The sequence below is a fragment of the Bubalus bubalis genome, chromosome 14 (genome assembly GCF_019923935.1).
Source record: "Bubalus bubalis isolate 160015118507 breed Murrah chromosome 14, NDDB_SH_1, whole genome shotgun sequence".
NCBI classification, from domain to species: domain Eukaryota; kingdom Metazoa; phylum Chordata; class Mammalia; order Artiodactyla; family Bovidae; genus Bubalus; species Bubalus bubalis.
Genome location: NC_059170.1, coordinates 28,583,165 through 28,594,877, shown reverse-complemented (window position 1 = coordinate 28,594,877; position 11,713 = coordinate 28,583,165). Strand labels below are relative to the sequence as shown.

The following is an 11,713-nucleotide window of genomic DNA, read 5'->3' as shown; positions in this document are numbered from 1 at the left end:
CCTGAGACTGCCTTTGAGAAACCACCTGGATGCCCATTAACAGTGACGAGAGGCGCTTCCATCTGGAAGTGGCCAGGTCTCTGCTTTTCTCTGTGGTCCAAGGGTCCAGCCCTGTAACACGTTATAAAGCATCAACATGAAGTTCTGGGGCTGTGGAAGCTGCATTAAGGTAGCAAGCTTTCTGAAGCTGGTTCTTTAAACCAGTGTCCCAAGTGTCCAGAGAGCAGGATCACTCACCCCAGAAGGGCCTGGCTGACAGCCCACACCCAGACTGACCAGGTCTTGCTCACAGCACCAGGTGTCCCCAGAGACCTGACCAGCTCAAGGCCTGAACGCACACGCACAGCATGCATGTGGGACAGGCATGTTAACCCTGATGTAATTTAGGCAACAGAGTCAACAGGACTATTTCTAGAGCAAGAGAAGAGTTTTAAAGGTTTGCGTGTTTATTTATAATTACAAGTTTACATTACTCCAACAGAGCAACCCCCATTGCTATGCTCTAATTCTTAGCCATGAAGTCCTACAAAAATAAACCTAAGCTTTTACAGTAACGTAATACAGAACTAAAACCTTTATACCTACTTAAAGGGATTTAGTTACCAAGGTGCTTATGTTCATCACAATGCCCTGTCAGAGGGAACATGCTTCTACTAAAGGTCTCATGCAACGAATTTATTTCCCACCCTCCCCTCCACCTACCAGTAAAACAAAAACATGGAACTATTTACAACTGAGAAGAAATATGCTCTCGGTCAATCGACCTCGCAAAAAAAGACTGGCTCATTTCCAAGTGGATGAGACACCGAACAGCGTTCGGCCTGAGTCCAACACTGACTGGCCCAGGTCAGGGTCTGGTGAGGACAGGCACGCCACCGAGGGGCTTGTCCTGGGTGTTTACCCCGACCCCGATTCCTACAGAAGCCATGCTCCAAGTGACAGCTCACCACCAGGAGCCCCCCACCCCAACCCCACCAGCCAGCCCCTACCTTGACATTGCCCCTTGGGATGTCAGGGTCATCTGCTTTGCTTATACAACATGATCTGTGGGACACCGCACTTCCCCTGCCCTAGGCCCACCCGCCCCCACATGCCCCTGTGCTGGCCGTGCCCGGCTCCTGGGCCCCACCTGTGGCAGTGAGGGTGCCAGGCCAACAGCACCTGTGGCCAGTTGAGTTACAGAGATGCATTTGGCTGCTGCATTTGCCAAATGAAATTTGGTTCCACCTTAAAGTCAAAGCTGTCCAAGAAAGGTCACAAAATGAGCATCACGCTTTCGCTCCAGAACCTTTCTGCAGAACACCAAAACCTTAGAATCAGGCTGTGCACAACTAAAAGGAAAAATAGGCTAGGACACCTCGAAGCGGTTTCCCATGTACACTTCCCCAAACAAGAGGTTCTAACCCAGACCACATCCAAGTTCAGTCCAAAACTTAAGAAGTAGTGTGGAACTTTCCAAACTCAGTAAACGAAGTGACCACGTCTCCCCCAGTAAGTGCAGCGTTCTCCATCGTCCTCGTAGACACGGCCTGGCACCCGTGCCGCTTCAGCAAGAGCCTTCGAGAAGACATGACACCTGGTTAGTGTCTTACCAGGCAGCTCCCCAGCCCAAGCCCAGCACACCTTGGCCTCCAATGAAGAATGGGCTACTCAACCTTCCCCCGACCCCATGTCAGCCAACACAACTTGAGGTCATTGTTTTTGTCCACACTGGGGGTCGGGAGGCAGCTCCAGGTCCCACCTGCAGTTCACATGCCATCCAGACCCCAAGGGGCACACGTGATCCCTTGACCTAGTTAAAGATGCAGACTTGGGGGCACTGCAGGGCCAGGCTGGGGCTAGTCCCAGCTTGTAATCATCTCTCCTGATTGACCACACTAGAGGAGGAAACACCCCACCCTTCTGTGCCTGGACCCTCACTTTGACAACCTGGGGCCTGAGTCTCACCGTCCCTAAGAGCCCCCGAAGTGATTCATTAAGATTACGGGGCCCAGTCTGGGCCATGATGCTAAAGGATCACGAAACCCCCTCACTTACCTTTGGCTGCCTCGTTACACCCTGCCGGTCCCAGCTCTGTGGGAAGTCGGGTTACGGCGGGTTGCACCGTTGCCCCTGCCCCCTCGAAATCCACCCCGGAAACTACGGCCTCGGAGGAACCTCCCTGACACTCCAAAGGTCTCCGTGTTGAGCTTCCTCTCCTCAGCCCATGTTGTCCGCCTGGAACTGAACCACAAACAAAGAACGTGAAACTGACTGCAGCAGGCAGCTCCTCACACAGCCTGGGGAGGAAGGAGGACAGATGGTGACTCATCACTGGAGCCATGGGGGGCGGGGGGGTGGGGGCAGCGGCAATCCAGTCAGGACCGTGGAGCCGGAGCCTCTGCACTGCAAGGGTTCCCAGGCCTGTTTCCCACTGGACGGGTCTCTCACACCTGCAACCTCTTAAGGCCAGCACAAGACTGCTGTGTGCTCAGGGTGAGGGAAGACAAGAACCTCTTCCTTTCCTTTCTGCTGCACCCCCAGCGCCCACTACTCCACTTGAGTAACGAAGGGACCTGAGTGTGTCCACACCATGCTCATCCTACAGACTCCATTTACTGTCTAGCATGTTCCTGGGCAGCACCTAGACATCAGCAGTTGGGTACTAAAAACAAAGCACATACGAGTCCCCGGCCTCAAGCCATCAGGTTTAAGAAAACCGTGGACACCCATGCCAGCTGCCTAGGTGGCAAAGGCCTCAAGCCAGCAAGGTCAGACCAGGAAGCAGGCCCAGGCAAGGTGGTACAGAACTGAACATCAGCAGTACCAGTGGGGAGCATTTTCCACTCCCACCCTGATGGTTGGAAAGGGCAGCTGAGCAAAGAGGGGCCTGGACCTGGGTCAGATCACTCTAGCACCAGTGACCGCCAGGGCTCCCAGGCCCCCATCTACTGATGGCGCCACTGGGGCTACTGTATGCATGATGGTAAAACTGTGAATGGGGGCCCCAGAGATCTGCCCTGAACCTGAGATCTGGGTTTGGTCTCCATGGGAGCATGCCCCAGTCTCAAGGGCACAGGTACACCACCTCCACACCAGCTCCCCGAGGCCTTGCCTGGTCCCTCAGATCCCCAACCTGGTTTTGAGTTCAGAGGAGATATTGTCAAAGAAGGACTTGGATTTGTCATAGTAGCAGTTGGGCCCCAAGTGGTCCTCCTCAGCAGGGGCCTCGTCACTCTGGGTCACCACGGCCAGGTCCTTCTCTTCCCCTTTCTCAGCCTTGTCATCTGCACAGAGAAGCAGAACACTGAGATGCCAGGGAGCAAACCAAGCCCCTTTTCCCAGGACAGATCCCCACTGGGCCACTCCAGCTGACTGAGGCTTGGGGAAACGCCCAGAGTGTTCTGCACTGAGTTAAAGCTCTTCTGCTCCTCAGGGCTGGTCTCTTTCACCCCGCACTGCCTCAGGCCCTGCAATCTGCTCTTGTCCCCGCTCCAGACTCCTCTCCTTGCCAGGAATTCCTTATATGACAGGCAAGCTTTCCCACTGACCACCATTCCCAGCTGCCCCCTACCCCCAGCTGTCTTTCTTTGACCCACTCTATGGACAGTCCTGCGGGGAGGGCAAATTTTCAGACCTTTAAAATTCAGTTTCTTCTTAAATTCCTTGTCCAGCTCTTCTCGGTTGAACTGGGCATTTGCACTCTCAAAATCAAAGTCACCTTCAAACTTGATTGTGTTTTCCTTGATGTTAGTTGGACGGCTTTGCCCTCTGGAGCGGTTCCTTGTTCGTCTGTTCCCTGTGAGAAGAAAGGGTGGCCTTGGCTGGTAAGCCACTAACCCAACATTGCTCAACGTCAAACAGTAGACCAAGAGGGACAGAATACATGGAAGCCACCGCTGAACCCGGCCCCCTGAAACTGTCACCCACGAGAAGCAGGCAGGAGCAGCGAGCAGAGCACGGCTCCCCAGAACTCTAAATGGCAACAGCTGTTACCTGAGCGCCTCCTCTGAGGTCTTCTGTTCTCGTCGTTCACCTGCCCTTGAGTTTGCACAGCTGCTGGCTGAGCTATATCTAAGGCGCAAAAGGAAAGAGTTTAAGGCCAGCGCCCGCAGAAGCAAAGCCCAGCAAGGGATGTAGGCGGCACCCCCAGGGGACATGTGGCAAGAGGCTGCCCTGCAAAGCCTATAGGGCTTGTGAGGTGAGGGGCTGGGGGATCTAGTTAAAAAAATAGAGACCCCCCCCCCAGGAAGCACTGTGCCTATGAGAACATGAATAAAGACCAAGGGAGAGAGCAGTTAAGTACCGGTGGTGGCCTTGGTGCTGGGTGGGGCCGGGCGCCCGTTGAGCTGCATGCCCACAGTGCCCTTGCCAGGTAACAGCTTCTTGGAGTTCAAGTTATCAAGGGATCCAGTCTGGACGGCCTGCTCCACCATGGGGCTCTTGCTGACTGAGACAGACGGAAAGCTGGCTCCTGAGTTGAGGAGACAAGGATTTAAAAATGGAGAAAAGGAGCAAGCCTCACACCCCGCACCCCGATACTTGTCTCCCAGCTGGCGAGTAAGGCAGGAGAGGAAGGCAACCGCCTTGAGAAATTGTACCAAACGCAGCACAGCCCTGACCTGTACCATTCCCTGCACTGAGTCTAGGCAGCAACAAAGCCAGCAGGCTCCCCTAGTTAGGGCACCCCGAGGAGGGAAACCCCTACCACCACGAACACCTCTCAAGTGCCTTAGAAAACGCTTCCCCCAAACCACATAAGCTCTAACCCCATGGGGGCTCGACAGTCCTGAGATACTGGTGAATTCATGGTCTAAGAATGTGTTTCACTCTGGGCCCTCCTGGACAAGAACCATCTCAGTCTGGCATCTTCCACAAAATGCAATGGTCAGCCTTTGAAGTTAAAAATGCTAGAACATGGTCATTTTTGCTTAAGGCACAATAAAATAAGGATGAAGCGATGAGAGCTGACTACAGAGAAGTGACAGCCTGCACTCCTCCCGTGAAGGCTCGTTTTAAGAGCCCCCAGGGTTCCCAGGCTGCCCTTGGAGCAAGCACTGCAGGAATCTTTCCCCACCCCGAGGCATCCCCAGGCCTGAGGGCAGAAGAGAAGCCTCGGAAGCCAGTCTTGGCAGAATTCCCAGTTCACAGGAGGGGCTCAGCCATAAGAGGAGGCCAGAGGGGGAGGTCAGGCCGTCTCCCCTCCCACGTTCCTGTGGGCACTGTTGCAACAGACAGCTGAAGACTAGGTGGAGGTGCACAGACTTCTGAGACAGAATGAATCCTAACTATGGAGTAACTGTTCGGAGGAGCAGCCCAGCGCACGGGAACACAGGACAGTCTACCTTCTGTTGCAAACACAACAGAAACGACTGAGAAATTCCTTGTAAAGATCAGAAGTACTCAGAAGCCAGGCCCTACACACAGGTACTTTTTATTTTGGCCACACCACAAAGCATGTAGGATCTTAGTTTCCTGACCAGGGATCAGACCTGTGCCTCCTCCAGGGGAAGCGCGAATTCTTAACCATTGGACTACCAGGGAAGTCTCCATGCCGGTACTTCTAAGTGTTCTCTGTGATGGCATTAATTAACCTAGACCACTTTCTCTGACAATCACGTCACTGAGCATGGCCTTCCCACAACAAGACACAGCTGTTGTCCTACTCACACTGTAACCAGACTGGGCAAGAACCTTGGGCTTGTTTACCTTTCACAAAAACAGACCACTCAAACTATCTTGCCCTTAGAGCAGTTCTGAGTAAAGACCCCTGCTGCTACTGCTGCTAAGTCACTTCAGTCGTGTCTGACTCTGTGCGACAACCACCAACTATCTCAGGCAATTTTTAAATGGAGAAAAACCATCACTGCAGCCATAGCTCAGATCCTCTGGCATCCATGCAGGAACGCAACACAAGCAGGTTAACAGACTGACAGTAGTTGTGGGCTGTTACGGAAGCCCCAGGTACCATCTTGGACCGAGTCTCTGCAATGGTGAGGGTGGCACACAGCGCTCTCGAGTCAGATTGCTGGTGAAGGAGACCCAGAAAGGTCAAGGAACTCCCACATGTGCAGGCACCCGGCAGACAGGGTGCACAACCAGTGTTAATAAGCCAGGGATCAGGCCCACTGTTCACCTGGTCCACAGCTCAGGTTGGCCACCCAATTTTAATGGTGCTTCTTTCCCCAAAGATATCTGAGGCCCCCGATTCCTCATGCCCTGGGTGGTGAGGAAAGTGCCACACGGATCCCAGAGCAGCAGGCGATCGCCCTGCAGACTTCCCCAACAGAAACCCCAGAAAAGGGCCTTCTGAGCAGAGGTAATACGGAATAGGTGAAAACAGGCCCTGGACTCAGGACAAGTGAACAAAGTGCACTGCCGGTTCTTTCTAATCAGTCATTTAAAACATGGAGTCATTACTCCAGGACCGCGTGCAGAACCACACAGAAGCACTTGAACTGACCCATGGGCTCAGCAAGTTATTTGCTACAGCTACCATCATTCTGGGCTACTACTGGTTTACCCCTCGCTCTTAGCTCGCAACACGGCATGCAGTTCTCCAAAACTGCTGTTACCCTTGGAAGTGAGCTGGTGTGGCTCTGAGGACATGTCAAGCTCTGAAACAGGTTGTGGAGATGGAGAAGAACTAGGGCTGGAAGCCGCGGCTGAGGCTGGAGGGCTTACCAACTTCTCTAAAAGAAGATAAAGGAGACAAGAGCAAACAAGAAAGCACATAGGTGAGTAAGGAGAGACTCCGCTCGCACCCAGCAGGCTCTTTCACAGGGCACTTTGTTCACACAAGCCTCACCTAGAAGAGGAAGCCAGGTGAGAAGGGCTCCTGCACTGCAGGAGCAGTGGTCAAGACGGCAGGATTCTTACAAGCGTGACTCATGAGCGAAGCAGGCAATGCCTGCAACTCTGTGGTCTGAATACACTGCAAACCTATGGCCAGGTAAGCCTCAGTCTATGCGTGTAGAGGAGAACTTACTGAGCCGTGGGGGAAATTTCACTTTTTGAGCAAAGCACTGACAGGAGAATGATAAAAGGATAGAATAGGTGGGTGTTGCACTTAACTTTTATATTTATAGGCTGACAAATGTGTAAGTGGTTAGAACTCATCTGTAATTACACATATCAGTTATTTCTTCCTTGAAGCAGACGTACCACAACTTCCACCCAGACACAGGCTATTCTAAAGGAATTCTGATTCAATTCATCTGTTTCAAAACTCATACTGCTGCCTCTCTCACTCATTTGAGGAATTACTAATTTCTCACTAGCTGAAGGGGCACTGAGAAAGGTTCATTACGCAGTGTGCACTACAATCTGCATGTGACAAGAATACAGTGTCCCCACCACCAGGGTCTGTGCCCACCTCCTGGATGTCACAGCTCAGGCAGTTCACAGGTGGCAAAGGTTACTCACCTAAACCCAAGGAAGCGGCATACTGCTGGCTAAGCAGGGAGCTGGCGGCCAGCTGGCTGTAGGGCGGCATCCCTCGGAAGGGGCTGTAAGGCACGTGTGGCTGGAAGGAGGAGGCCGAGCCCGAGCCCAGGGAAGACTGAGCAACGAGACACACAGGTGAGAGCAGCACAAGGCCTCCCGTCACCCTGCCTGGAGAGCACCGTGCAGACCAGCAAAGGCAGCCAGGCTGTCAGCCTGTGTTCGCAGAGGCTGAGGTGGCACCGAGGAGCATGAGCCTCCAAGATGGCCTCAGGGAGCTCAGAACTGCCCTTTCCATACTTTATCCCCAGCTCCACCAGTCTACGAAATTCTAACACGATCTTCTCCTAATGCTATGAACCCCTCTAATGGCCCCCCGCTGCCTATGACCAGAAACTCAGAGGACCAGGGGCATCGACTAGGCCCTTCCCCCAACATTCAGGGGCCCAGCTGTGCTACTAGGGAACTGTCTTTACTCGTCTCCTCTCTGGCTCCCCACCTTCAGGCAGACTGGTGCCTGGGCCCTGCTGTCTCTCAGGACTTGCTCAGGTACTTTCTTCTTCTCAGCTTCCTAGGGATGCTCATTCCAAACCTTTCCAAAGTCTGGCCTGGGGCTTCTTTACGGGCTCCACAGCCCAGAGTGCAAGCTCCTACCTCCCAGGGGGCACGCTCAGCCCCAGAGCCTCCTGCAGTGTGAACCCCATTAGAGTCAGTGACTGTCGAAGTTTACAAATCAAGAAAGGGACTTGTAAACTTCTTACAAGTCAAGAAAGGGATTACTAGGGACCCCTGGGCTCCCTAGTAATCCAGGGCAAATGCCCTAACGCAGCAGGCAGGCATGTGGTGTGAGACCTGCAACGTCAATGTTCTGCAACTCTGAATACAACACCTGGACAGTGTGGAAAGAGCGAGTTCCGCTGACCCACGTCCCTCCAAACGTCTCTGCTGCTCATAGCACGCCACTGGGGCTACAGGCTTACCCAACCCGACACTAAGGACAAGCCCCCAGGTGCATATCAGTAATTTCCCCTAGAAGCATCTCGCCCCCACCCTTCCCAGCACACCCGCCTCCCTCTTCAGTACACCCCACTGCGTGCTAGAGGAGGTTAAGACCTCCCACAGAACACCAACCGCCTAGACGAAAATTCAGCTACTTTTCATAAAAAGATCATTCTTTGAGTTGAACACTCTGGCCAGACGACACCAAGTTCCACTTGGAAACCAGCAGCTCTTAGAAACAATGCCCACAACAGAAATACAGAGAGGCACTTACTTGAACGATAGCAGGATCCTGAGGGAGCGTGTGCTGAGCTTTCGGAGGTTCACACACAGTAATATCTTTGATATCACTTCCCCGGAAGATGATGTACTCATAAATCTCCTCTCTAGGGGGAGCAGGCCTATCTGTGGGACGGTCTTCAGTACCAAAGGACCTCACTTAGGGGTTGAGAAAAAGAAGGGTTAATTTGTTGTCCTCAACCAAGTGCATTCAATCAGTCCCCTCCTAGGAGCCATCCACAGCACCCAGTTTCCACGTTTCAACTAATACCCACCCCCAATTATCAATGGAGAAGACCCCATTATCAACTGACAAGACCCCAGCTGTCGAAGCTCCAAAAAGTTCTAGGTCACAAAGGACAAGGAAAGATTCATGAAGCTCAATGTTCTCACTTTCAAATACAAGCCAGCACTCTCACAAAATGAGTCGTCTGGTTTGCAGAACCCCCATTCACATCTGACTTAGCAGATTAAACGGCCCCAAAGCTGCTTTTTGATTGAAACTTCACATCAGCCCAGGGGAGTCTGTTTTCAACGGAGAAAAGCTGTGGGTTGAGTGCTATCCCCACCCTTCTGTCCACAACCAGCCTGGGAGGAGCTGGTAGAGAAACAATGGGAGAGGGGGGCCCTGAACACGGACGCCCACCAGCAGTGTCACTGTCTCCTAGAGCAACTTCCTAGGGGGTTAACCCCTAATGGCAGGGTTCAAGGAGCCCAAGCAAGTGTCTCCTCCTGGGATCTCTGAGGCACAGATGGGCTTGAGGCTGCCTCTAACTAATTTGAGCACACTGAGGACCAGGCACTACTCTGGGCCTCAGGTTTTCCAACCAGGGTCTCAGGCCAAATTCAGTCAAAAGTACAAATGACAATATAACCTTATAATACTAATACTAGTTAGTACTATTACAAATTAGTACTTATACTAACACAATACTAATACTACTTGTATCAACACCTCCTGGAGCAACGCGTCCATCCAAAAACTTAACTACCAGTCTTTAGAGAAGCTATTCCCAGAGCTGGGAACTGACTGCGACCTCAAGGCCTGGGGCTCTAACACAGGAGCGTGGGCGCTGCACCTTGACCCTTGAAGCCCAGCACAATGTCCTTGGCTTAATAAGACCCACCAACCACACGGGGCTTCTGCAGACCTGGCTGCACGCAGCACTTCTAAGAGGCAGGGGAACCACACTAGTTACCTTCCCGGAGAATGAAGACAAAGGAACTTTGAGGCCATCTCCTGCCTCAACACACTCAGAAAGACTCTGGGCTCCAGCAGAGGCACAATGCAGCCATCTTTTCCCTAGTCTCCCAGGACTTCAGTGGGGATACCAGCGCCCGCAGGGAGGGGTCTGTCACCAAAGGATAAACCCACAGACCGAACGTCTGAATTAAAGTAGGAAGGCGCTTTCAAACGGAGCACCTAGCCGCCAACCGATGCTCTTATCCTGGCAGGAGAATCCATTAAGACGTGGTATTTGTTCAGGCTCAAGGCCCCAGCTGCTTAATAGGTTCCAGAAGGGCTTGCAGGAGTCGTTTTCTTACCCCCCGCCCCCACAGCGTCCCGGAGAGGCCCGGGGAGACTCGGGTCTGCCCGCCCCCCCATCCCTCCCTTCCCCTCCCCTCCCCCCAGGGACTAGGTTTTCTCGGCGCCCGCGGCCCCCTCGGCCCTAGGGCAGGCAACCCCAACAACGCCGAGCCCCCACCTGCAGAGGTGGGCTACGCCACCAAGGAGAACGGGGGGCGGCGCCGCGGGTGCTGGACCCGCCCCCACCTCCCCACCCCAACTCCGGGCAGCGCTGGGCTGCGGCTTACAATTACGCCGCCTCCGGGGCCGGGGGAGCCCATTGTGCGGGTCCAGCCCCGGAGGGCTGCGACGGGAGAGGGGCGGAGGCCGGGGGCGCCCCAGGGGGCGCGGACCGGATGCGGGGGCGCGCCAGGGGGCGGGGGAGGGGCGCCAAGGGGGGGTGAGGCGGGACTGGGGAGGGGGCGCGCTGGCGGAGGTGGGGGTAGGGCGGGGGCGCGGGCCCGGCTGTTGCGGGGGGTGGGGGCCGGACGGTTGGGGCGGCCGCGGGGCGCTACCTTTGGCGAGCGCCACGGTGGAGTTGTCCGTGTCGATGGTGTAGAGGATACCCTCGTAGCGGATCTGCGCCTTGGAGATGAGGCTGATCTTACTGCCCAGGTACGGGGTGCCCGAGGAGCCGCTCATGGCGGCGGCCGCCCAGCCGGGCCTGGCCCGCTCGCCTCCGCGCGGTCGCCTCGTCGCCCTCTCCTCGGCCTCGGCGCCGCCTCACCGCCGCGCGAGGGCCTGCGCGGGGACCTGCGAGCCAGCGGCGGCGGCGCGCGGCCGGGGGCTCTGAGGGGAGCGCGGGGGAGGAGGGGCCACAGCAGCCACATCCGGGGCCTGCGCCGCCCCGCCCCGCCCCGCCCCCACACGCTCGTCCCCCATTGGCTCGCCTCGCCAGCCTCCCTTTAAATATGGCCGTGCCGCCGGCCTGGGGGCGGGCCCGCGATCTGCGCCTGCGCAGCCAGCGCCGCCAGCCCCGCCAGCCCGGGCGGGCTTTCCCCTGCTTTCCGCCCCACTTCTCGGCTGGCTCCCGGCGGGCCCCCGCAGGGTGGTAGCACGAGACACGACGGGCAGGACTGGGGGAGGGGTGGGAATCGGCCGGGGCGGAGCGCGCGTGCGCGGGAGGGGCGGGGCACACGTGTGGCGAAGGGGCGGGGCGCCAAGTTCTGCCTGCCGTGCGTGCTAATCTTCTCGCCACCCAGGGGCAGGGAACCAATGGACAGTGTTCACGGCTGTTTCCCCTTTACAGCAGCTTGCCGGACATCTTTCCCCGGCCCTGGGCGGGAAGGCCAGCGTGCGCCCCAACTCTCCCGTTCCCCAGGGGCGAAGATTGGGGGCTCCCTTCGTCGGGGAGTGACGGGGGGCCGAGGTCATTGACCACGGAAGTCGGAGTCACTGACCGCGGGGTGAAGGTGGGAGGCCGGGGAGGTCTCTTCCTTGAGGGTA

General features: G+C 55.5%; 1 protein-coding gene across 2 annotated transcripts; it reads right to left on the bottom strand.

Moving 5' to 3' along the window:
- Positions 1-425: 425 nt before the first annotated feature.
- On the bottom strand, positions 426-11,059 carry LSM14B (LSM family member 14B). 2 transcript variants are annotated; one of them, XM_025263796.3, is made up of 10 exons: positions 10,783-11,059; positions 8,696-8,859; positions 7,405-7,540; positions 6,555-6,671; positions 4,286-4,453; positions 3,976-4,053; positions 3,617-3,778; positions 3,116-3,266; positions 2,038-2,223; positions 426-1,557 (listed from the first exon to the last, which is right to left on the bottom strand). In XM_025263796.3, the coding sequence occupies exons 1-9, from the start codon at positions 10,907-10,909 to the stop codon at positions 2,052-2,054; spliced, it is 1,275 nt and encodes a 424-aa protein (XP_025119581.2). In that variant the 5' UTR covers positions 10,910-11,059; the 3' UTR covers positions 426-1,557; positions 2,038-2,051. The 2 variants fall into 2 exon arrangements, with proteins under 2 accessions (XP_025119581.2, XP_025119582.2); XM_025263797.3 differs by lacking the exon at positions 6,555-6,671 and having other exon boundaries at positions 10,783-11,058.
- Positions 11,060-11,713: the final 654 nt, after the last annotated feature.

What these genes read in the sequence shown, in the direction of transcription:
- LSM14B (XM_025263796.3), bottom strand. Translation starts at nt 10,909, where the DNA reads ATGAGCGGCTCCTCGGGCACCCCGTACCTGGGCAGTAAGATCAGCCTC. An exon ending in TGCCGCTTCCTTGGGTTTAG is followed by an intron (nt 6,672 to 7,404) that starts GTGAGTAACCTT and finishes ATCTTCTTTTAG; the next exon opens with AGAAGTTGGTAAGCCCTCCA. An exon ending in ACACCAGCTCACTTCCAAGG is followed by an intron (nt 4,454 to 6,554) that starts GTAACAGCAGTT and finishes TCCTCAACTCAG; the next exon opens with GAGCCAGCTTTCCGTCTGTC.